The sequence below is a fragment of the Dreissena polymorpha genome, chromosome 4 (assembly GCF_020536995.1).
Source record: "Dreissena polymorpha isolate Duluth1 chromosome 4, UMN_Dpol_1.0, whole genome shotgun sequence".
Classification (NCBI taxonomy): Eukaryota; Metazoa; Mollusca; class Bivalvia; order Myida; family Dreissenidae; genus Dreissena; species Dreissena polymorpha.
Genome location: NC_068358.1, coordinates 6,864,197 through 6,890,134, shown reverse-complemented (window position 1 = coordinate 6,890,134; position 25,938 = coordinate 6,864,197). Strand labels below are relative to the sequence as shown.

The 25,938-nt window shown below is 35.3% G+C and overlaps 1 protein-coding gene across 1 annotated transcript in view; it reads left to right on the top strand.

Annotated features, from left to right (window-relative positions):
- LOC127876259 (phosphatidylcholine translocator ABCB4-like) overlaps positions 1–25,938 on the top strand; it is a 53,712-nt gene that overhangs the window by 13,944 nt on the left and 13,830 nt on the right. The window contains 13 exon segments of the mRNA XM_052421344.1: positions 1,472–1,649; positions 2,249–2,362; positions 3,183–3,293; positions 9,810–9,935; positions 12,998–13,178; positions 13,181–13,200; positions 13,826–13,996; positions 14,324–14,485; positions 15,378–15,396; positions 22,386–22,507; positions 23,243–23,395; positions 24,478–24,582; positions 25,606–25,683. Of these exon segments, the coding sequence (XP_052277304.1) occupies positions 1,472–1,649; positions 2,249–2,362; positions 3,183–3,293; positions 9,810–9,935; positions 12,998–13,178; positions 13,181–13,200; positions 13,826–13,996; positions 14,324–14,485; positions 15,378–15,396; positions 22,386–22,507; positions 23,243–23,395; positions 24,478–24,582; positions 25,606–25,683 (1,540 nt within the window).

Genomic DNA, 25,938 nt, shown 5'->3' with positions numbered 1-25,938 from the left:
AGTACCAAACAACAAAAACCTTATCCTCAGTCCATTCGTAGTACTAACACTAATATATCATTCCATTTCAGTTGGATATTTATATGTCTATTGATAAAGCTCTTTTGCTATGCTTTTCTTCAATCTTTTTTGAAAAGTAAAGAAAATTATTCGCTAAAGACTTAGACCTTAAGATTAGAAGGCGCATCACTAACGAGCTTTACCATACATTACTTTTATTTGCTGTATCTATAAAGCATGCTGAAAAAACAAGAACATGAATACTGTTTTTCAGACGAAATCTTGCATGTGTCACGCCATTTGTATAGGTTCCTTTATTACCATTCAGCTGACAAAGTCTGTTTATCATGTCTTTGAAGGATGTTAGCTACTGGACCCATTTGTACAGACGGCTGTACATCTGAACGGTGTATTAAGACTTTAATCCTGTATTAATCGTCTGATCTACATGTATATCAGTGTTAGATTTGTAATGTGTAATTATTAGTTATAATAGAAATAGTAATAACAACAAAAGACTTGAATTTTGACAGTTCCTAAAAGAAACACTACTGTCGTTTAAATACTTATTATGCACTTCTGAATTGGAAGCAAATCGGATATCCACGTTACTGGTCATTTCTGTATTAATGACAATGTTTTTACCTCCTGGGCGCACTCAAAAAATGTTGTTTTCATTGGAATCACAGCTTTTGAAAAATTAAGTCCTCCACACTTGCACTTGCCATTTACCAATGTGAGTTTAGAAAATGTGCAAATTAAAAATTATTAGAGGATCTCAGTCTTGGTCAGTAGGAACATAATGACCAGAATCAATAAAAAAAAAACATAAACAAAAATGTGAACAACATGGCCAAGGGTTTATTTTAATTGATAGTCTATTTGATTGAAAAAGAAAATAAGAATAAGAAAATAGTTGTACAGAACGTAATTAAGTTTTGCTTGCTATTTCAAAAATGAACAGTTTGGGTGATTTTTGTAAGGTTCCTTTCTTGAGATGTTTCAAATAAATCTCTGAAGGTAAATCGTTTATTGCTGCAGTTTGTTACATTAATTCAGAAATTCTTTTACTTGTTTTCTTAACTGCTCAATTCAAGTTAATTTGAAGATAAGCCTTAGAAAACTAAACTTTATACATGTATGTCAAGTTTCATCACAGATAAGCCTGTGCAGTTTGCGGACAATAAATTCCGTTTTAATTGTATTTTCTGTTTAAAGGATTTCTTTTCTTAGCAAAAATCCAGTTTAGGCATAAAGTGTTGTTTTTTAATTAGCCTGTGATGTCTGCACAGGCTTATCAGGAACGACACTTAACGCACACGCTTTTAACCTTGTTTTCCCAGGGGGAAGCTCAAATTGTTATTATTTTAGTGAGAATCTTTTTAAAAATAAACAGTTTTGGTGATTATTTAAGGGGGTGGAATGCGTTAACCGTCTTAAGGTGTATCAGAAAATCTTATCCCTGATTCAGGTATGAGAGAAACCTATTGGCAGCCCGGGACAAGGGCGTCAGGAAGGGCTTTGTAGGCGGAGCATCAACAGGATTGGTCTGGATGGTTGTGTTCTGCGCTTATGCGCTTGGCTTCTGGTATGGCGGCAAGCTTGTGATAGAAGAAAGTAAAAAATACACCATCGGGAATGTGATGACTGTAAGAATCCAGTGACAGTGCTGTCATACTTCCATATTGTGAGCCTGTCCTTTGGAAAATGGGACCTAATGCCTGTGCCTAAAGTTTTGTGCAAGATTAGCACAGGCTAATAAGGAACGAGACTTTCCATTTCTATGTGTTTTTTTTTGTTTAAAGGAAGTCTCTTCTTAAGGAAAAATCAAATTTAAAAGATAAGTGTCCTTCCTGATTAGCCTGTGTGTAATCGAAAGGCTAATCTGGGATGACACTTTATACCCCCAGAGGGAGGCTCATAATAAGTACAGATAGATTTTTCCTCATAATGCTTGCCATATTTATAAGCTTTTAATTTTAGAGTTCTCATTACATTTTTCTTTTTTGAGATAGAAGCACTTCTAACATTTAAATTGTGTATTATTTTGTTGGATAGAATTGATTAAAAAATAATAATAATGAAAACAAGTTTTTTCTATTTTAAACATCGGTTACCAGTTAACAATATCATTTAATCATCACATTAAAACTGTATCAAACAATGTAGATAATGTGACCATATAAACAAGTTTCAAATTAAAAAATAATTGATGTATATGTGTTCACTATGAATGCATTCATTTTAGGTGTTCTTCAGCGTGATCATAGGAGCTTTCTCCCTGGGTAATGCAGCACCACCTCTGCAGAGCTTTGCTGTGGCCAGAGGAGCAGCCTTTATTGTCTACAGCCTCATTGAGAAGGTCAAATGAGCGGGAATCTGGGAAAACAGGGCTTATTGCTTGTCTGCAAGTGTTGTCCCAGACTCTGTAGTCTACACAGGCTTATTGGGAATGACACTTTGCGATTTTATGATATAACAAAAGGAAGCCTCTTCTAGGAAAAAGCCACTCTAGGTGTAAAGTATGGTCCACCCTGATTAGCCTCTGGGGTCACACAGGCTTATCTGGGATGACACTTTATGCAAATGCATATAAATTCTTATTGGTCAATGCAAGTATAGCTGTTGATAATATGATATATCATGATGCAAATTAGTCTGATGAATTAACAGAAAACTGCAAATTCTGTCAAGCAACATTTTCAAACCATAATCAAGGTTTATATTATTGCCTATTAAAAATGGTTTGACTGTTTTCTTTGGTATTAATATGAATTAATACATATGTATTACTTTAATCATATAAATAATTTAAAAACTTTTAACTCTCTTCCAAAAGATGAGCTTTGTCATGTGAAAATGGTTTTTATGCCATATGCAGCCAGGTTAGCACCAGACCAGCCTGCGCATTCTCACAGACTGGTCTGGAGCTACCCTTTCTATTTATGAGACCTCAAAATATTGCATGACTTTAAAGCGGACAGGGTAGTTTCTAAAAAAACTTCCTGCATGTGGTTTCGCTACGCTTGATGCATGTTTCATAAGACCCAATGTTTTGGCATGACGCTGCTCATATAATTATATATTGGTGTAATTTCGAATGAGTATTTTTTTTTAAACAGAACACAGAACAACAAAACAGAGATTTAAGTGACTAAAGTAAATGTCTGTTGCATAAACAGGTCCCTGAGATTGACAGTGCATCTACCAAGGGCCGGACCCTTGAAAAGATGGAGGGCAACATTCGTCTAGAGGGTGTCCACTTCCAGTACCCTTCCAGGAAAGAAGTCAAGGTCATATATAGTGACTTTAAATGAGACCCGGTCTGGGAAAATGGGGCTTAATGCTAAATATTTTCAATCCGCTTTTTAAGTTACAGGTTTTCAGTAAAGTTCCACAAATCTTATGATTTTGGAGACTCTTCAAGCTTGAACTATTATTTACAGACTTTGCCCTTTTTAACAAAATGCGCCTGACCTTTCCTCTTCATTTTATGAAATAAAAAAGATAACTTATTTTCAAGATTCTGGAAGAGTGAAACAATTTGGTATAAAAAGGTAACAAGTACTCTGGATTTATTTATTTTTATGTCCCCCACTATAGTAGTGGGGGACATAGAGAATACTAGGTCGGTGCCGAATAAAGCAAAGTTTATTTTGCGAGGCTTAGAAAATCTGAACCACGAGCCTTGGCGAGTGGTTCAGATTTTCGTGCCGAGCAAGATAAACTTTGCTTTATTCGGCACCGACCTAGTATTCGATTTATCCCATCAATTTTCTTAGTCGTAAATTATTTCTTTAAACATAGAATAGGAAAATCGAACTAGACGGAAAATTCCAAAGATATTTTAAGCAAACATTGTTTCATTATTTTAATCGTGTCGAGCCTAATACATTACAAAAAGATCAGTAACCAACCTGTTTTTTCGTTTATCATACCTCTACGTCCCCGATTTTTAAGAAATAATGAAAAAAAGAGACACTAAACAACTGCATCTTTAGCGTGAAACTACATGCATTGTGTCGTATGACGTGTTAATAATGACGTCACGAGTACGCGCACTTAATATTTGTAAATAATGTTTATTTGCTTTTTGAGTTGCATTATGTGATAAAACTATATTACATCTTGGTATCAAATTGTTTGTTTTGTTGAATCTGATTCGATTTTACTAAAAATGATTACTTTATAGTTGATTCCGAGTAATATGAACATTCTTCGCCGCGCGTGACAGCTATATTTCAGCACTGCTGAAATAAAGGAAAATTTATTCCACAGTGGTTTATTTCGACAATGCACGTCTGATGATGGGATAAATATTGTTTTTGCCCTGTCTGTCTGTCTGTTGGTCTGTTGGTCTGTCTGTTGGTCTGTTTGCGCCAACTTTAACATTTTGCAATAACTTTTGTTATATTGAAGATAGCAACTTAATATTTCAGTCCTACTTGGTTACTCCTTTCTCCATAGATTCAACAAGATCAGGGCTAATCTATTTAACATTTCAGGGGTCATTATCAAAGTGGTGTGAAGCGCTGAACACTGTTGGACGTGATAACATGAGGGGATTTATTGGCCATATCTAATTACAAGATACTGGTGCAGAATGCTGAGAATTCAGAGGGTTTTAAACATTGCTCACACACTAAATGAACAATTTGATTGTAGAAAAATACAGGGGCATGCATTTTAATAGGTATCAAAGAGTTAATTAATATTAATTAACTCAAGCACATTTTAATAAAGAGCATCGTGCTTGTATTTGAATGATGGATTAAAATATAAAAAACAGATCAAAACTTGTACATAGTTTATTATTGAATTGAACAACATATTAATTAAACTATGTTATGGAAAGTATATAAATATGCGAAGAGTATGTAATGATCTCAGAGCATAATTATAATTATGTTATATAAAATTATAATGCAGATATTTTTTATTACACATTATTATCAAATTCAGAAGTAAGCAATTGAATATTCCTTATTTTTTTCAATGTAAATTTATTAATGTTCATATAAACAAGTTGAAATAGCATTAATAGAATGCCACATAAACTTTATAGAATTCTTGTCAATTTATAATAATAGAATGATAACCTGCTGTATACAGTTATATTAAGTACTGTCATGATTGTAACCCAAACTTTTCTAGCAAGAACATTTCATGGAAAAAAACATTAATTTATACACCAAATACCAACTTCACCTTAGTAATTCACATAACAAATGTTCACATAATATACATAACGGGTAACCATGTTACTAATCAGTAAGTTAAAAAACAAATTTTTTAATAAACAACTTTACAGGACTATCAACATGAGTATCCAGCATGATATTTGCTAGTGGAGTGTTGAACTTAAATTATATAATTAAATGAATTAATTAGATGTAGTCTCCTGTGGTTGATAAATATTAAATACCAAAATGTCCCAACTTAGAGTCTTATCAACATGAATTTTGCATTGATCTACTTCAAACATATTTTCCATCTGTGCACTGGTTCATCAAACATCATGTTTCTTTCTGAAAAACAAGAACAATGATTTATTGTTTGAAATTCTTCTCTGTAAAATAACAGCATGCTTGTATTTGTGTACACTTATTCTTTTAATATGTAACCACTTACACACATAAATTGTACATCTATTCAGATTCAAGACATAAATTCCAACACTATGTAGGCAAGCTACATTAAGTCAGTTGAAAGGTTGCGCCGTTATATGGTACCTAATCAATAAGATTTTAATAATGATTAATACTAACGATAACTAACATTATGTATAAACTTATCAATATCATGTGTTCGAACCCTTACAGCTTCCTACACAATCAAAATAAAACATTATGTATTCAGAATTAAAGTAAAATGTAATTATGCGGCATAAGGCTACAAAATTTGAAAGCAACATTTTTGCTATTGTCGGCATATATGGTATCTCCTTCTCTCATAAAATGCATTTCAAAGAAACATATTTTCCTCCAGCTTTCTTCAGTAAACTCATTTTTGTAAAATGAATTTAATGTTGTACTGCCACTTTCCTCAATTTTAAGTTCCGACAAAAGGACTTTAGACAGAAAATCAGCATTAACTATATGTTTGTATATCTCTTTTGTAGATGTAATGGGGGTTTCCTCTGGCTGTTTAACTAATATCCCCTTAATTCCTTCGTAACCTGTCTACACACTTCACAGTATTGCACTATTTGCTCTCCAGTTTAAATAAAGGTTTTCCTTCAACACTTTTTACACTGCGATCTTTTCCTTTCAACCAACTGAAAATGTTGCCACTTTTAATTGCTGGTTCATCTCCACACTTATTGTTTTTTAGAAATGTTTTGAACTCATCAAAGATAATTTATATTCTGAATCAGTGTCGTCAAAAACTATTCTAAGTTACCTCAGTGATGGAATATGAAAAGTCATTTTGGTTGTCAATCTGAAAGAGTAAAGAAAACTATGTTTTAAAATCATATAACTTCTATTAGTTTTAATTTCAATCATTTCATATTACATGTTCGGTGCTTGTTACATGTCAAATTTAAAATCTAACAAAGGTGAACATAAAATTATTTTACTAACAAATTTCAAGCTTACCTGTTTTATAAATATAAAAAATCAAAATAAATGTTGTATTGGCTATGAATATTTGGCACAACTGATAATAACACTGGTCGATAACTCTCTGAAATATGTTGCAGCATATTCAGATTTGGCCAGATATAACACCTGGGTTCATTTATTATCGCCAAACAGGCTGTTGTCAGCCTGACAGGGGAGTGTGCTTTATGACCACAGAACAGTTAACACTAATTAGTTCTGCTGATAAGCCGATGGCTAAAATCTAGCCGTCCTGGGAGTAACTGAGTAGGACTGATTTGGCATGCATGTGTACCTCATGAAGCTGCACATTTTGAGTGGTGAAAGTTCAAGGTCAAGGTCATCCTTCAAGGTCAGAGGTCAAATATATGTGGCCAAAATTGCTCATTTTATGAATACTTTTGCAATATTTAAGATAGCAACTTGATATTTGGCATGCATGTGTATCTCATGGAGCTGCACATTTTGAGTGGTGAAAGGTCAAGGTCATCCTTCAAGGTCAGAGGTGAAATTTATGTGGCCCAAATCGCTTATTTTATAAATACTTTTGCAATATTGAAGATAGCAACTTGATATTTGGCATGCATGTGCATCTCATGGAGCTGCACATTTTGAGTGGTGAATGGTCAAGGTCAAGGTCATATTTCAAGGTCAGAGGTCAAATATATGTGGCCCAAATCACTTATTTTATGAATACTTTTGCAATATTGAAGATAGCAACTTGATATTTGGCATGCATGTGTATCTCATGGAGCTGCACATTTTAAGTGGTGAAAGGTCAAGGTCATCCTTCACAAGGTCAAGGTCATCCTTCAAGGTCAAACATCATATAGGGGGACATTGTGTTTCACTAACACATCTTGTTGTTGACATGATTTTTTGTGCATTCTTATAATCAGGAGTATTGGTTAGATCTATAATTCATTAAATTTTAGCTCACTTGAGCATTAAGTGATCAAGGTATTGTGATCGCCATGTCAGGTGTCCTGGGGCTTGCTGTGTGTGCTGTTAATTGTCAATGTTTAATTGTACACCCTCAAGATTTAATAGTTTTCATTCAAATTTGTAATGAAACTTGATAAAATGTTTATCTGCACAAACTATGCGAACAATTCTTGATAGGACTCTAAAGGTCACCTTAATGAATTAGTCGCAATGAAACTCGGTGGGAATGTTTATCTTGACAATATCTTGGTGAAATAAGAATATGGGTCACATGTGTTTTAAAACTAGGTCATGAGGTCAAATATTAGAAAACCTTTTTCACCTCTATAGAAATGGCATGCATTAATCAACCTTGGTGAAACTTGGTTCAGATGTTTATTTTGACAATATCAAGGCCATTTTTGAATCTGGGTCATGTCAGGTCAAAATATATGTCACAAGGTCATGTCTGTGCAAAATGATGCACCTTGAAGTAAGGTGAGCTCTCAATGGCCATCATGGTCATCTTGTTACATTTTCCTTGACAAATCCCTGTAATTTCATTTACTGTGAAACCATTATTATTCGTCCGACATTAATGTTCGCCTTTTTCGTCCTCCGACCGATGGACGAATTCAAGATCCTAACGAACAATCATGTCCCATATTTGAAACAAATAAGACTGAATTACCATAGGCATGAGGCATTTAAATCCAGCGTAATCCACGCATATACACAGGGCTCGAAATTGACACTCGCACACTCGCAAAATGCGAGAAAAAAAGATTGCAAGGTAAGTTATAAGCCACTAGTATTTTTTGCAAATAAAGAAATAGTGAAAACAAACAAGTTATATTGCTTAATGCGTTCGAGGGCGTGAACGCTAAACCGTAGGTCAATTTTTTGAACGTCCAAATACCCATATGCGGAAGCGCGCACCTTGTTTGTTGACTGGTATACTTATAATACAGATACACAGATGGTACAAAGAACATGAAACAGTCGACTATTCACACTCAAGTTAAATCCGGTTGTGACACAAATGGGTGTTCATTATACAGTGTACTGACAACTGACATTTCCTGTAAAACGCGAATGCAATAAGGCTGTATCGAATGCGTCGACTTTGTTTCGGTATTATAGTGTTGATTAGCGCTAATTGTTAACAACTTTATTACCCATTGTGTGTATTTCAGGGGTGTTGCAGATTATACAGCCTACACGCGGTGAATCCGGATTAAAGACAATACTATTAAACGCAATTAAAATATGACGATGTGTGATCAACACCTGACTGAAATATTTACGATGCAAAACGCTTGAAACTTTAATGAAATATGACCAAAATAATTTGCTTACGCTAATTATAACCCATAATGTTTGCACCTTCTCTAATTGGCACCAATAAAGGTAAGATTGTTAACAGTTTGACCGTGAAAGTATTGGAAAAAGACTAATTGGCTTCGTTGTTTAAAACACTCGTTAACGATTATTCAGTCCCACTTATCCGCTAATCATAACAAAAAACGTGTCAATGACATAAAATAATAAGGGAAAGTTACTATCACCTAAAATAACAGACTTGTTAATTGGCATATGCCAAACAAGGCCCACCTCCTGCAAGTGACTACCAAGTGTCACCTCTCTTTCCCCATCACGATTTTTTCGCAACCGCGTATTACATGTATTACAAACAAATCGGACGATTTTTTTTTTTCAAAACCAGAAATGGACGAATTTAAGAGCGGACGAAATTGTCATTTTTATGAAAAGGGCGAAATTTTGTGCCAACGAAAATAAATGGTTTCACAGTAATATCCCCCGACACATCCTGTTTACGTTCCCACCTTGCCAGAGACTTATTTCTTTAAAAAAATTACATTGCGTCTCATTAACTTTCCTCTACATTTTCCCTGACATGTCCCTTTACAACTCTTATTTTGTCTATGACAGGTTCTGACATGTCCCTTTACCACTCTTATATTGTCTATGACAGCTTCTGACATGTCCCTTTACCACTCTTATATTGCCATGACAGGTTCTGACATGTCCCTTTGTGTGTGTATTTGAGATTTATTTACAGGTCGTCCAGCGTCTTCTCGACTACAGATGTATCGACCTGCACATGTCCCTTTACCACTTTATATTGCCTATGACAGGTGCTGACATGTCCCTTTACCACTCTTATATTGTCTATGACAGATTTTGACATGTCCCTTTACCACTCTTATATTGCCTATGTAAGGTTCTGTCTTTTTTATACTCCTCTTTTTCTCCTGACAGGTCCTGCAGGGTGTTGACGTGGAGATACGACGAGGGCAGACAGTGGCACTGGTTGGGGCCAGTGGGTGTGGCAAGTCTACTGTGGTGCAGCTGCTGCAGAGATTCTATGACCCAGAGCATGGATCTGTGAGTATCCATGGGGCACATGACCAAAAGTATGGATCTGTGATTATCCATGGGGCACATGACCAAAAGTATGGATCTGTGAGTATCCATGGGGCACATGACCAAAAGTATGGGTCTGTGAGTATCCATGGGGCACATGACCAAAAGTATGGGTCTGTGAGTATCCATGGGGCACATGACCAAAAGTATGGGTCTGTGAGTATCCAAGGGGCACATGACCAAAAGTATGGATCTGTGATTATCCATGGGGCACTGAGCATGGTTTGAGTGTGAAAGTATTGGAACCACGTATTTGGCAAAATATGGCCTGAGGCATGTGGGTAAAGTGGTGTCCCAGATTAGCCTGTTCAGTCCACACAGGGACGAAATTTACTGCTTTGATTGAATTTTTGTGGAAAGGATGTTTCTGTTAAAACAATGTTAAAACAATAATCCAGCAAGGCAAGGTGTTGCGGACTGCACAGGCTAATCGGGGATGACACTTAACGCAAATGCATTAAGCCCAGTTTTCCCAGTATACGGCTTATTGTATCTTATTTAGGAATATTTATAAATATTCAATTTGAAAATGGTGGAAACTTGCAAAATATTTTCGTTGATGATTTATTTGCAATGATATTAATTCAATGCTTTTTGAAGATGCATCATTACTTGAGAAAGTACATGGTTTCATTCCACGGAAAGCTTTCTGTTGTAGCAACCTAATTTATTTTGTGTATGTTTTAAAGCTAGTTAGCTCACCTGAGCGATAGCTCGAGGTGAGCTATTGTGATCACTCAGCGTCCGGCGTCCGTCCGTCCGTCCGTCCGTCCGTAAACAATTTGTAAACATCTTCTTCTACTAAACCATTGAGCCAATTTCAACTAAATTTCATGTGGAGCATCCCTAGGTCATGGGACAAAAGAATTGTTAAAAAAAATTTGATCACATAACCAAGATGGCCGCCATGACCATATATGGTAAAAACCTTAAAAAATTTCACAGGGATGACCTTTGAGGGCTCCCCTGAAAAAGTTGTTCAAAGAAATTTGATTCGTCAAAAAACATGGCCGCAGGAGCTCGTTGAACTTTGCATGTTTATTCGTTTTTGCCTATTTTGTGAAAACTTTCAAAAATCTTCCACATTTTTTGTCCGATCCTTTCCAGATTTGCACAGTGTCTTTATATCAATGAGGACACGAACCCTACAAAAAATGAGCATTATTGGTCCATGAAGTACAGAATTACCTCCCCTTGAATTGAGAAAATGGTGTTTATGCAATAAAGTCCAAATTTTTCATCCAATTCTTTCCAAACTTGTAAGGATTTAGCATGGTTCAAACAAGGGAAACAACTACAGTTTATGCATGTTCTTTTTATTACAGATTTGCCTCCCTTTAATTCATTCAAAATCTCATTTTACAGCAGAGATTCCAAATCTGACCTGTAAATGAGCCCCATATTTACTGCTGGTGCTATGTTACCTTTTCCCATTTGATCATTCTTAAGTATTGGTCTTGTAATGCTGCTACTGCTACTGCTACTGCTACTGCTACTACTACTACTACTACTACTACTACTACTACTACTACTACTACTACTACTACTACTACTACTTCTACTACTACTACTACTACTACTACTACTTCTACTACTACTACCACTACTACTACTACTAGTACTACTACTACTACTACTACTACTACTACTACTACTACTACTACTACTAGTACTACTACTACAAGTACTACTACCACCACCACCACCACCACCACCACCACCACCACGTCTACTATTACTACTTCTACTACTACTGCCACTACTACTACTACTTTTACCACTACTACTACTACTACTACTACTACCACTACTACTACTACTACTACTACTACTACTACTTCTACTACTACTTCTACTACTACTACTACTTCTACTACTACTACTACTACTACTACTACTACTACTACTACTACAACTACTATTACTACTACTACTACTACTACTACTACTACTACTGCTACTACTACTACTACTACTACTACTACTACTACTACTACACCACCACCACCACCACCACCACCACCACCACCATTCACAGTGACAAAAAACGTATTCACACAATGGCTGCTACTACAACTTATAGCCCATATAGGGGGGCATGCATGTTTTACAAACAGCCCTTGTTTCTATGGGATTTTAACCACAACTGTTCATGTTTATCTCCGACACATATTTTTAGGTCACCTGTCATGAAGTGACACAGTGAGCTTATGTGATCGTGTGATGTCCGGCGTCCGTTGTGCGTGCCTGCGTGTGTCTGTGCGTCCGTCCGTCAACAATTTGTTTGTGTAGACAGTAGAGGTCACAGTTTGCATCCAATCTTGATGAAATTTGGTCAAAATGTTTATCTTGATGAAATCCGGTTTGGGATTGTATTTGGGTCATCTGGGGTCAAAAACAAGGTCACTAGGTCAAATAATAGAACAACCTTCTGTAGACAATAGAGGTCACAGTTTTCATCCAATCTTTATGAAATTTGGTCAGAATGTTTATCTTGATGAAATCTGGGTTGGGATTTTATTTGGGTCATCTGGGGTCAAAAACTAGGTCACTAGGTCAAATAATAGAAAAACCTTGTGTAGACATTAGAGATCACAGTTTTCATCGAACCTTTATGAAATTTGGTCAGAATTCTTGATGAAATCTGGGTGGGATTGTATTTGGGTCATCTGGGGTAAAAATCTAGGTCAAATAAATAGAAAAACCTTGTGTTGACAATAGAGGTCACAGTTTTCATCCAATATTTATGAACTGTGGTCAGAATGTTTATCTTGATGAAATCTGGATTGGGATTGTATTTGGGTCATCTAGAGTCAGGAACTAGGTCACTAGGTCAAATCATAGAAAAACATTGTGTAGACAATAGAGGTCATAGTTTTCATCTGATCTTAATGAGTCAGGTGAGCGATTCAGGGCCATCATGGCCCTCTTGTTTTGGTTATTGCATTCTTTAATTGTTACGATGCATTTTGATCTGTAGATGTCCTTGAGGAGTGACTTATGCAAACCTGTAAATGTTCTAGATCAAGATTGACGGAGTTGACATAAAAGACCTAAATGTCAAGTGGTTCCGAGAGCAGATAGGGATCGTGAGCCAGGAACCAGTACTGTTCGGTACCACCATCAAGGAGAACATTCGCTATGGACGCCTAACTGTGACAGACGAAGAAATCGTGGCGGCTGCACAGAAGGCTAACGCTCACGACTTATTATGAAGCTGCCACAGGTGAGATTGCACTAACTATTCTTGTGGCATATTAACAGATTTGAGCACATTATCAGGGTTTATAGGGGCTACTGGGAAGTTCAATATTTGTTGTCATGATATGTGATGCATTGTGGGGAAAAAACAGGCTTTTTGGCTTTGTGTAAAGTAATGTCCCAGATTAGCCTGTGCAGTAAACACAATCATGTTCCGCCTAGACTGGCTTTGCGTTAAAAATAGACCTTCTGTAAACATAAATTTTCAAAAAAAATTGAAAGTCTCATTCCTGATTAGCCTGTGTGAACTTCACTGGAGGAAAATCTGGTTTGATACTACGCACATGCATTATGCCCTGTTTTCCCAGATCAAGACTCATGTGTTCTTAGTCTGTAAATGAAAAATCAAAAGAAAAATGTTGTTATTCCCCACAAAAGGGCGGGATATGGAATTGGTGTTGTCGGTTAGTCTGTCACAAAATTTATGTTTTGCCAGATAAATCAATTCAAGGAATTTGCTTTGTTTCATTCGAAATTCTTGTTTCAGTATTGTTTACACTATAAAATTTCAAATTGATTATTGAGAACATGGTTTTAAAATACAATCAAGTCATAACCTTATCTTATAAAGAGGTGTGTGTTGGTTTTAGAAATATGAAACTCTAGTTGGTGAACGTGGGGCTCAGCTGAGTGGAGGTCAGAAACAGCGTGTGGCTATTGCACGAGCCCTTGTGCGCGACCCCAGGATACTTTTACTGGACGAGGCCACTTCAGCCCTTGATACTGAGAGCGAGGGAGTCGTACAGGAAGCACTTGAGAAGGTAATAAAATTGTGTATTTCTGCAATGCTCTGGAAAAACAGGGCTTAACATATGTGTCGTCCCAGATTAGCCTGTGTAGTTTGCACAGGTTAATTAGGGACGCACTTTTTTTTTTATTTGAAAAAATATGTTCAAATGAATATCCAGTTTAGGGGGAAAGTGTGGCCCCTGATTTTCCTTTTCTGTCAACACGGGCTCATCAGTGATGACAGTTTCCATCTACACTGGATTTAGTATAGAAGAAACCTCCTTTAAACAAGAAATTTAATATAAAGAAAGTGTCGTCCCAAATTGAGGCTCCATTAATATGTCACTTTTTTGTTTCAGGCAAGCCATGGACGCACTACAATTGTTGTTGCCCACCGCCTGTCGACCATCAAGACTGCAGACATGATTGCCAGCTTCAAGGATGGAGTCATTGTGGAGAAGGGGACGCATAATGAACTCATGCAGAAAAATGGCATTTACTATCAGCTTGTCACGCAACAGGTAACTTGTGTTTAAAGCATCTTCTTGCGCTCATATTAAACTATCTTCCAAGCTCTTGAGGATAAATTAAAGGAAATTCCTGAAATTATACAAAATAAACTCAATATGTGACTGTTTCTTGTAGAGATCCTTGTCTGCATAGGATCTTCGTGAATAGCTGGCCCTGTGGTTGAGAAGAGAGCTTTCAAATCTTGCCATATGTTTTTTCCCCCTCCTTCCACCACCCCTTGGAAGAAGGCAGAATAAGGCCATCCATCTCTCTGTACAAGTGTCTGATGTCTGTCCAAAATGTCATGTCTCAGTCATGATTTTGCCATTAAATGATGGAGTTTAAATAAGTGTGCGCAAATGTAACCATCATAAAATGATGTGTCCCATGCAATACCCCACTGTGTACCACATAGGTCAAAGTCACATTAAGAGGTAAATAGTCAATTTTACCATAAACCAGCTTGACAATTCCTTTGCGACCATAACTTTGCCATACATTGATGGATTTTAATATTAATTAGAACAAATGTAGACCATTATAAAACAATTTGTAGTGTGTGAAACCTGTCGCCCTAACTCAAGGTCACACTTAGAGCCTTAACTTGGCCATGTATTAATGGATTTTAAAATCACTTGGCACAAATGTAAAGCACGATAAGACAACATGTCTTATGTAACACCTGTTTCCCGACTTTAAGATGATTTCTTTACATTGCTATAAATAGTTAAATAACTAATAGCAATAAATTATAAAATAACTAAAACAGACTTCAAAGTATAATTTCACACTGACATTTGAGATAGTTTTGAATACATTCACAGAATTAAAAAGATAAATATAATGTATTAATTGATTTTTGAAGTATTTTTCTAACTTTAACAAAGATGTTGTTTATTTCAGAGCATGGTCACAGAAGATGGTAAGTTTTAATACATAGATCCGTGTTTCTATGTTGTTTTTTTCAGAGCATGGTCACAGAAGATGGTAAGTTTTAATACATAGATCCGTGTTTCTATGTTGAGTAAATATGTGTAGCCGTTAGTCCTTTTTAAAGGTTCTAGGTCATGTTGGAAGCAATCTTCTCATCTTATTATGGCTAAGTAGTGCTTGTATTTAAATAGTTTATCTAGTGCCTTGTTTACCATATATGGTTCTTAGACACATTAATAAAACATTCAGACTGTTCAACAACAGATTTACTTGGTACTTATGCTTCTGTTAAAATAAATGTTCGAGAATTTTGTTTTAAAAATTTTGTATGGATGAATACCATAAGACATTCAATGTAAAGTATTTATCTTATAGTCACACAACTTTTTTTGAAGATTTTTATGTACTTAGAAAAGGCACAACATTTTCACAATGCAACCTTTGTTTTTATTTTATAGTACATCAGTTATTGACAAAAGGGAAAATCAATTATTTATCATTTGATAATCTTTCTTCTATTCTATTCTGTTCATTGAACAAATACTTAAATTTGTATAGCATATTGCAAACCAGAATGGTTGACACATTTTAAATAGTTTTATGATAAACTACTTTGAAAAGTGTACTCAAATATATATGGACCATGCTCTGTGAAAAGGGGGTTTAATGGATGTGCGTAAAATGTCGTCCCAGATTAGCCTGTGCAGTCCGCAATCCACACCAGTACTTATATGGAATAACGTATTACGTCCTATTAACCAAAATTTGTAAACATTATATTTGGGCATTTATAACCTTAAAAGCATGTTCTGGCAGTTATTATGATTTCATTCCATATTTAATTAACCAGGTTTTTCGAAGAAAAAAAACTGGTTATTAGATTGGCGAATGTCGGCGGGCGGGCTGGCTGGTGGGCGGGCGGAACAAGCTTGTCCGGGCAATAACTCTGTCGTTCATTGTCAGATTTTAAAATCATTTGGCACATTTGTTCACCATCATTAGACGGTGTGTCGCGCAAAAGAATTACGTCAATATTTCCAAGGGCAAGGTCACAATTTGAGTTTGAAAGTCAAAAATGGCCATAAATGAGCTTGTCCGGGCCATAACTTTGTCGTTCATTTTCAGATTTTAAAATCATTTGGCATATTTGTTCACAATCATTAGACGGTGTGTCGCGCGAAAGAATTACGTCGATATCTCCAAGGTCAAGGTCACAATTTGAGTTTGAAGGTAAAAAATGGCCATAAATGAGCTTGTCCGGGCCATAACTTTGTCGTTGATTGTCAGATTTTAAAAACATATGGCACATTTGTTTACCATCATTAGACGGTGTGTCGCGCGAAAGAATTACGTCGATATCTCCTAGGTCAAGGTCACAATTTGAGTTTGAAGGTCAAAAATGGCCATAAATGAGCTTGTCCAGGCCATTTCTTTGTGATTCATTGTGAGATTTTAAAATCATTTGGCACATTTGTTTACCATCATTAGACGTTGTGTCGCGCGAAAGAATCACGACGATATCTCCAAGGTCAAGGTCACAATTTGAGTTTGAAGGTCAAAAATGGCCATAAATGAACTTGTCTGGGCCATAACTATGTCATTCATTATGACATTTTAAAATCATTTGGCACATTTGTTCACCATTATTGGACGGTGTGTCGCACAAAAGAATTACGTCAATATCTCCAAGGTCAAGGTCACCACAACTAAAAATAGATTGATTTTGAAACAACTATGTAACTATGAACATTCAGTAACAATGCACATTTTGATTTTGAGTTGTCTCTCTTTATCAGACTTTCTTTATGCCCCACTTCGAAGAAGAGGGGGTATATTGTTTTGCACATGTCGGTCGGTCGGAGCGTCGTTCGGTCCGTCGGTCGGTCCGTCCACCAGATGGTTTCAGATAACTCAATGACGCTTAGGCCTAGGATCATGAAACTAAATAGGTACATTGATTCAGATTGGCAGATGACCCCTATTGATTTTCAGGTCACTGGGTCAAAGGTCAAGGTCACAGTGACTTGAAATAGTAAAATGGTTTCCGGATGATAACTCAAGAACGCTTAGGCCTAGGATCATGAAACTTCATAGGTACATTGATCATGACTGGCAGATGACCCCTATTGATTTTCAGGTCACTAGGTCAAAGGTCAAGGTCACAGTGATTTGAAATAGTAAAATGGTTTCCGGATGATAACTCAAGAATGCTTACGCCTAGGATCATGAAACTTCATAGGTACATTGATCATGACTGGCAGATGACCCCTATTGATTTTCAGGTCACTAGGTCAAAGGTCAAGGTCACAGTGACTTGAAACAGTAAAATGGTTTCCGGATGATAACTCAAGAATGCTTAAACCTAGGATCATGAAACTTCATAGGAACATTGATCATGACTGGCAGATGACCCCTATTGATTTTCAGGTCACTAGGTCATAGGTCAAGGTCTTAGTGACTCGAAACAGTAAAATGGTTTCCGGATGATAACTCAAGAATGCTTACGTCTAGGATCATGAAACTTCATAGGAACTTTGATCATGACTGGCAGATGACCCCTATTGATTTTCAGGTCACTAGGTCAAAGGTCAAGGTCACAGTGACAAAAAACGTATTCACACAATGGATTCCACTACAACTGACAGCCCATATGGGGGGCATGCATGTTTTACAAACAGCCCTTGTTTTCTAATTGAAATCAAGGTCAATTTTACACAAGGGGGTTAACAATACACATTTTGAATTGACACCCTTTATCAGATTTTTTTCAACTGAAAACCTGGTTTTGTGACAATTTTGTGCCTTGTTTGTTACTAGTACTAAGTATTTTAAAAGTAAATTTGTTAAAGGGTTGCATACTTGCAAAATGTTTAAACTTCAATAACATCTTGCATGAATCAACTACTTGTGTAAGATCCTATATTTATTGCATGAGCACCAATATCAATGACTGACATTTGTTTGAGGTGTATGAGGGGATGTATCATGTGCAAGGAGTAAAATGTGTACCAATTTTATATTAGTAATATATATAATGCATATTTTCATAACACCATGTATGTTTTTTTTGCTGCCTGGATTTGCTGTGTGTAGAAGAAGGTTAGTAGATAGAATGATGCATGTTTATTAAGCCAGTTGAAATTTCATGAAACAAACATTGTACACTTACACTCAATGATGGGGAGATGTTGAAAGACATGTTTTAGATAAACAACATACCATATAAACAGTACTGAATTAAGTACTTAAGTAATATGCTTCTTTAAATCAGGACTTTATTAGCAGTGTGTTACTTTATTAGCAGTGTGTTACTTTATTAGCAGTGTGTTTCTGTGTTTGTTTCATGCAGATTATTATAACCACATAAAGTTAATTGATAAATATAATAATTATATACAATAAAAGGAATTAACTCATTTATTTGTAATCAAGACATTAATGCATCATAATATATATGAGATTAATATATTAAAAACTTGTGTGACTTATTGTTATTAGTTCATCTTCCATAAAGGCGTTTAACAAAAAAATATCTTACTTAAAGAATACATGTCATTTTAAGATTGTTTTCCCTCAGCCTTAAACTACTGTCACCGGCCTGTGCTACATGTGAGACCAGGATCTATCCTGTACACATCCCAGTGACCATGATCCACATTCTTTCATCGCAACCCTAGAATCCCTTGTCCCAATTATCTCCAATTTACAAGTTGTCTAAATTTGTTCAAATGTTCCTACAGGAACTCTAAATTTGTCTCAATTTTTTCCATGGATACTCTAAATTTATACTACTGTAACCCATTTCACAATTTTTCCCAATGGGTACAAAACTTGTCAACACTTTGAACCACCATAACTTCAAACTATTCACAATTTATCCCAGATGTCTTAAAACCTGTCCCAATTTATCCCATGGGGACTTTAAACTTGCTTCATTTAATGCCACAGTTACTCTAAACATGCCCAATGGGTAATCCATATTGTCCCAATTTATCCCACAAATACTCAAATCTGTTTCATTTTTATCCTATCGGCACTCAAAACTTCTATGATATAGTACAAATCATATTTATTGGAGATATTGACTAATATTTTGACCAAAGATGCCCACACTTTTTCGTTTGTAATGAGGACATAACACTTTCCTCAGAAAATATCAGAGCCCAGCACAAATGACCTGTATAAGAGCTGATAATTTGTAGACTCTTGTTTATCAATAACAATGTAAATTGTATAATCATCTTATTTGAAGTATATATTTATCTACCCACTGTGTTAAGACATGCTATAAATTGTTAGCTATATGTTGAAGGTTGTATGTTCGTATTCATCATCTTAAACAACCCTGTTATAGTAGTGCATTCAGTTACTACAGTTTGTGAACTTTCAATAACTGAACAGTTGTTATGGATAACTGTCTCAATATTTTCTTCAAATTGCAAATTTATTTCACATTTTTAACTGCTTCAATATTTACTTCAAATTGCAAATTTATTTCAAATTTATTTCACATTTTATCAGGTTTTTTAATAGGTTTTGATTCCATGGGAACCACAATCTTTAAATGTTCACATCGATCTTCAGTGTGTTTTTTTGTAAATACCGGTATTCATTCCCAAAGGAAATAAGCAAATTTTTTTTCCAAATGGGAGCTGAAAATTACCAATATTGAAGGTTGAAAAAAACTTAAATACATCTCCCATTCAGCTCTATTAGTTGAACCATAGTAAATATAATATTCAAAACATTTTTATTCTCAATTTTGAAGTATTCATTAGTAAAAAAAGCACAACAATAACCATTTCCCAATTTAAGTCAAACTGACACGCTTTTTCCCAATCCAAATGGACTCAGATTCCAGATTCCCAAAATGTTTAAAAAAAATTGTTCAATATTGTTCAATTGAGCTAAACACATAGCTGATGGTCATTGGCCAAAGGTTTGCTCTTACTAACTCCTATAATGGTCTCACAGATTTACTTATAGTTTCACAGATTGAGTACCATTTATAAGTTTCCATTCTGTGATACCAGAGGGGACTATAGATTTACCTCTGGCCCATCCCTGGGTCCTTGCGTCCTACTGTCTGTCTGGATTCTGCGATAACTCAAAAGTACTTCAGCTGGTTTGATGAAACTTGCTTGGTGGATAGAGGAACATGTGCAGTGCTTGCAATTCTTTCTACAGACGAAATTAAATTGGGGTTGCTATGGTTACAGAAATAATTTAAGACTAAGATCTGGATCCTGCCATAACTAAAAAGCATGATTAATAAAACTAAATAGATCCTGTTCTTACTCCGAACCATTAAAGCGGTTTGTCATTTCTGATTGGTCTGCAACAAATCATACTTGTTTTACATTTTCTTGTGAAATATTATTTATTAAAAAAACTACCCAATATATGTTCTTAACTTTGAATTTCTCTCATGTGCATTTTTTCTTCCAAACTTAATAAAAAACTGCATCATGATTGTTATTCGTTATTTTAAATGTTAAAAATGTGTTTTGAAGGACGTCAATTTTGGTGACTTATTTGTTCAGTCTTACAAATGCAATCATAATATATGTACCATTTGTTAAAATTATTATAGAACTAATTTGATTTTTCTATAAACAAAATTATATCAAGATAGCAATGACTGAATATATATAGGATTTGGCACAAGTTGTCATATCATTCCATATTTTATTAAACGAGTTCAGGAATTTTGTTAGTAAGCGAGCCTTTGGCGAGCTTACTAACGAACTTCCTGGACGAGTTTAGTAAAATATGGTATGATATGACAACGAGTGTCAGATCTTTTTTATCACATGCTTATAAATGAGCAAATTAAATAAATATTCACGCAAACATAATGATAAATCCGGAATGTTGTTTACATTTCGTGATGTCATTTGACGTTACAACCTCATTTCAGCAAAATAACAAAATGTGATTGGTCAATAAACAAAAACTAAGCCAATGAAAACGCTAAAAAATGTTGTTTTACACATGTGTAATATAAACAAACATGTAATGGTTGCATTACATGGGAAACAGGGTATAGCATGTGATAAATATATATATATATTCCTGACTGTTCTAATTTAATACACCCGAACTGTTATTTCTAACACTTGTTTATGCATGGATAATTCTAAAAGTATTGTTGTACTTTTTATGCCCCCGGTAGGGTGGCATATAGCAGTTGAACTGTCCATCAGTCAGTATGTCAGTCTGTCTGTCTGTCCGAAAACTTTAATGGTCATAACTTTTTCAATATTTAACATAGCAACTTGATATTTGGCATGCATGTGCATCTCATGGAGCTGCACATTTTGAGTGGTGAAAGGTGAAGGTCAAGGTCATCCTTCAAGGTCAAATATCTAATATATGGCTTCTGTCTGTTTGTCCGAAAACTTTAACATAGGCCATAACTTTTTCACTATTGAAGATAGCAACTTGATATTTGGCGTGCATGTGTATCTCCTGGAGCTGAACATTTTGAGTGGTGAAAGGTCAAGGTCATCCTTCAAGGTCAAAGGTCTAATATATGGCTTCAAAGCAGCGTAATAGGGGGCATTGTGTTTCTGACAAACACATCTCTTGTTCAAAATACATTTGAACACATTTGGTAAATATTCCTTTCAGTGAGTACATTTAGATGCCTTTTAAATGAACTGTTTACATATTATTGACATAATTAGTAGATGTCCAAATCATATAAAAGGTCATTTTTATAAGCTAAATAATTATAAAGGAAGAGGCAAACAGTAAATTCAAATTAAATCCTCGGTGGTTTGAAATAAGCTTCAGTCAGTAATGCTGTGTTCAAACATTTTCTTGCTTCCTGATTGCTGCATGTAAGAACTTGGGCTTGCTTTACCAAAAAGTTAATTGGCATGACATTGAAATTTACTTGCTCAATCTGGACATTAGTATGAGAATTCTGACGGTGAGGTGACACACTACTATATATTTCATGTTTAATTTCAGACCTGGAGATTGAGCATTTTGATAAGTCTGAAGCCAAGTCAGCCAAGTCAGTGGAGAAGTTGCAGAGAGCTCTGTCTCACTCAGTCTCTGTGGATCAACCTATCGCAGCAACCAAAGAGAAGGTGCTGGATATAAATATATAGTTATTGGGTTGAAATAGAAAATATCATAAAAAACTCATGATAAGTTTGGTTATAAATGTAATGTGAATAAGAAACATATCTGAAAGTACATTTCTATCAAAGCAGTAACACTTGGGATGACTTTAATATATTACTTAATATGCAAAATAAACAATATTTACAAGGATCTCGTTCTCAGTAAATCAAATGAGCCATGCTCTGATAAAACTGGGCATAATGCATGTGCGTAAAGTGTTGTCCCAGATTAGCCTGTGCAGTCCGCACAGGCTAATCAGGGACGACACTCTCTGCTTTTATGACATTTTTCGTTTAAATGAAGTCTCTTTTTAGCAAAAATCCAATTTAGGCGGAAAGTGTTGTCCCTGATTAGCCTGTGCGGACTGCACAGGCTAATCTGGTACGACACTTTAGGCACATGCATTATGCCCAGTTTTCTCAGAACACGACTCAAATATGCATGTCCTTGTTTGTTATAATTTAAATGACCCTCACAATTTAAAAATGGGTCTTATGATATTTGCCACAACAATGCAGTCTGGTAAGGAGCTACGCTGTCAATCATGAAGTTAAAGGTTTTGTGGTCTCATTGAGCTGAAAGAGTGTGTAGCTCCTGAACAAACTGCACAGAGATGAAGGCTGGGTTGGAGCTATGTTGCCCGCATATTCATAAGACCTATTTTTACATGATGCGGGTCAAATTGTTTGCTTTATCAGGAGAAGAAAAAGGAGAAGGTGAATGCTGGCATGGGACGTATCATGAAGATGAACGCTCCGGAATGGTACCTCATCCTTCTGGGCTGTTTTGCTGCTCTTATCAATGGAGGTCTTATGCCCGCATTTGCTGTTATATTTGCTGAAATCCTTGGTGTAAGTGTTTAACATAATCACATGAGTTGAAGTTCTTGTGTTTGTATGTTTATAAACAGGCAGTTTTCAATTACATAAAACATTTTAGGTATTTGCTTCTGTTTTCCCATTAATGTATTTTATTTGTTTCAGTAAACAGTCTGTTTCATTTGTATTAATTTTGAAATGTTTTCAATGATCATATTCTATAGTTCTGCTATATTATTTCTATGAGTCTATAATTATTCTAAATTAGGAGATTTCACATAATGGTCTCATGATCTCTCTGTGTTGAGCTATTAATATATTTCCAGTGCTGAGCTCTTAATATCTTTCTCATGTTGAGTCTCTTGTATTTGCACATTTTAAGCGCTTGATATGCATAACATGTTAAGGTCTTGATATGATTTAGTTTTTGAGCTCTTACATGCTAATGTCCATGTTATTCAGATGTTTACACAAAATTATGTGAAATTGGAATAAGACATAAAGCTTGGAATAAACTGTTTTTAAAACGATGATTTGTATGCAGTTTTACCTACTGTACTAATTAATTTGAAAAAAAAACAAAAACACTTGGATATATAATTGCATCATGTAAAATGATTTCACTAAAAAACTGGATGTTCAATTATTTTATTTTTTTAATTCTCAAAAAATGAAAAGTGTGTCCATGCAGTTTAAAAAGACTGTTATTAAGATAAATCACAATCACTAGTTATGAACAAGTAATGGAAAAATGCTTATAATCCTTTAACTATTGACTGAATATTACAAAAATACATTCAGCACATAAAATAAACAGTTTTGTATTAGAAAATCACAAAATTGTGTATATTCCAAGTTTAATGTAAGTCTTATTCCAAATTCACATAATGCAGTGTTTGTTGAACTGTTGATATCTGTTAATGATGTTTATATCAATCAGCTGTTGAGCTCTTGATATGAATAACATGTTGATGTCTTGATATGCTTTACATTGTACACTCTTGAAATATTTCACAAATTGCACATTTGCTATGATTCACATATTGAGTTTTTGATACGTTTAATATATTAAGCACCTGATAAGCATCCCATAGTGAGCTTGCAATATGTTCCAGGTGTTCCAAATCCAGGACAGAGATGAGCAAGAGAGAAAGATCATGATGTATTCCCTGATGTTTGTTGGCCTTGGGGTTCTCAGTATGATCACATACTTTATACAGGTGTGTATGTATGAAGATTGTGATGTATTCCCTAATGTTTGTTGGCCTAGGGGTTCTTAGTCTGATCACATATTTTATACAGGTGTGTATGTATGAAGATTGTGATGTATTCCCTGATGTTTGTTGGCCTAGGGGTTCTTAGTCTGATCACATACTTTATACAGGTGTGTATGTATGAAGATTGTGATGTATTCCCTAATGTTTGTTGGCCTTGGGGTTCTCAGTATGATCACATACTTTATACAGGTGTGTATGTATGAAGATTGTGATGTATTCCCTGATGTTTGTTGGCCTTGGGGTTCTCAGTATGATCACATATTTTATACAGGTGTGTATGTGTTGGGGGGGGGTGGGGCTTGGAGTAGACCCAATATAAGGCTTGCTCTTGGAGAATTGTGAATACATGTGCGTCAGGTGTTGTCTCAGCTTAGCCTATTTAGCACAGGCTTATCAGGGAAAACACCATCTGACTGGACTAGATTTTCCTTAAGAAGAAACATCTTTCAAAACAAAACATTCCATCAAAGCGGGCAGTGCCATGCACGAAAGCCTCTGGGGACTTCACATGATAATCATGGACAACACTTTCGAAAATGCTTTATGCTGGGTTTTCCCAACGGGCAGCCCATGTCTATTTGCCAATTTAACTCTGTAGGATAGTACTCTATGAGGGCTCATAATATTAAAACATAGCGTCACTAGTGCATCAATTAAAGTGACACTTTAAGTTTAATTAATCCACAAATGAAATAAAATACTCTTTTGCTCTGAAAGAAACAAGATATGTTTCAGTGTCACAAGTTTGTGTTGTTTTTTTTTTGTCTTAAAAGTCCTATAGATGTAATAGGCTATTAACGGACTTGTTCAAATTTAACTTATAATAGAAGTTAACCATAGTTCCATATTAGGAAGTTAAGCCATCATTGTTGTCTATTACATGTACTGGTATTCTCCACACATTTTCTACATTGTATGAAATAAAGAAGTGAACGTTTTATCTCATGTTGGTTTTATTTTTTTCAGGGCTTCATGTTTGGAAAATCTGGAGAGAATCTCACTGTTCGTATTCGATCTCTGAGCTTCAAGGCTTTGTTGAAACAGGTATGTGTTTTTTATTGACTGTTAATGCTTTGAGTATCAAATGAAAATGTATATCACTTTTGCAAAGAGACCACCCTGCCCTCAGTATCATTGAGAAGGGGAGAGAACTGAACTCAGGGCAAATCAGACCAACAAATCAATCTTTCTGAATGATCTTCTTTGATTACTGTTATTAATGTTCCATTATTTGTTTTTTGTGTTATCATATCATATAAATTCGTTGACTGTTCAATAAGATTAACACATTAAAAACTT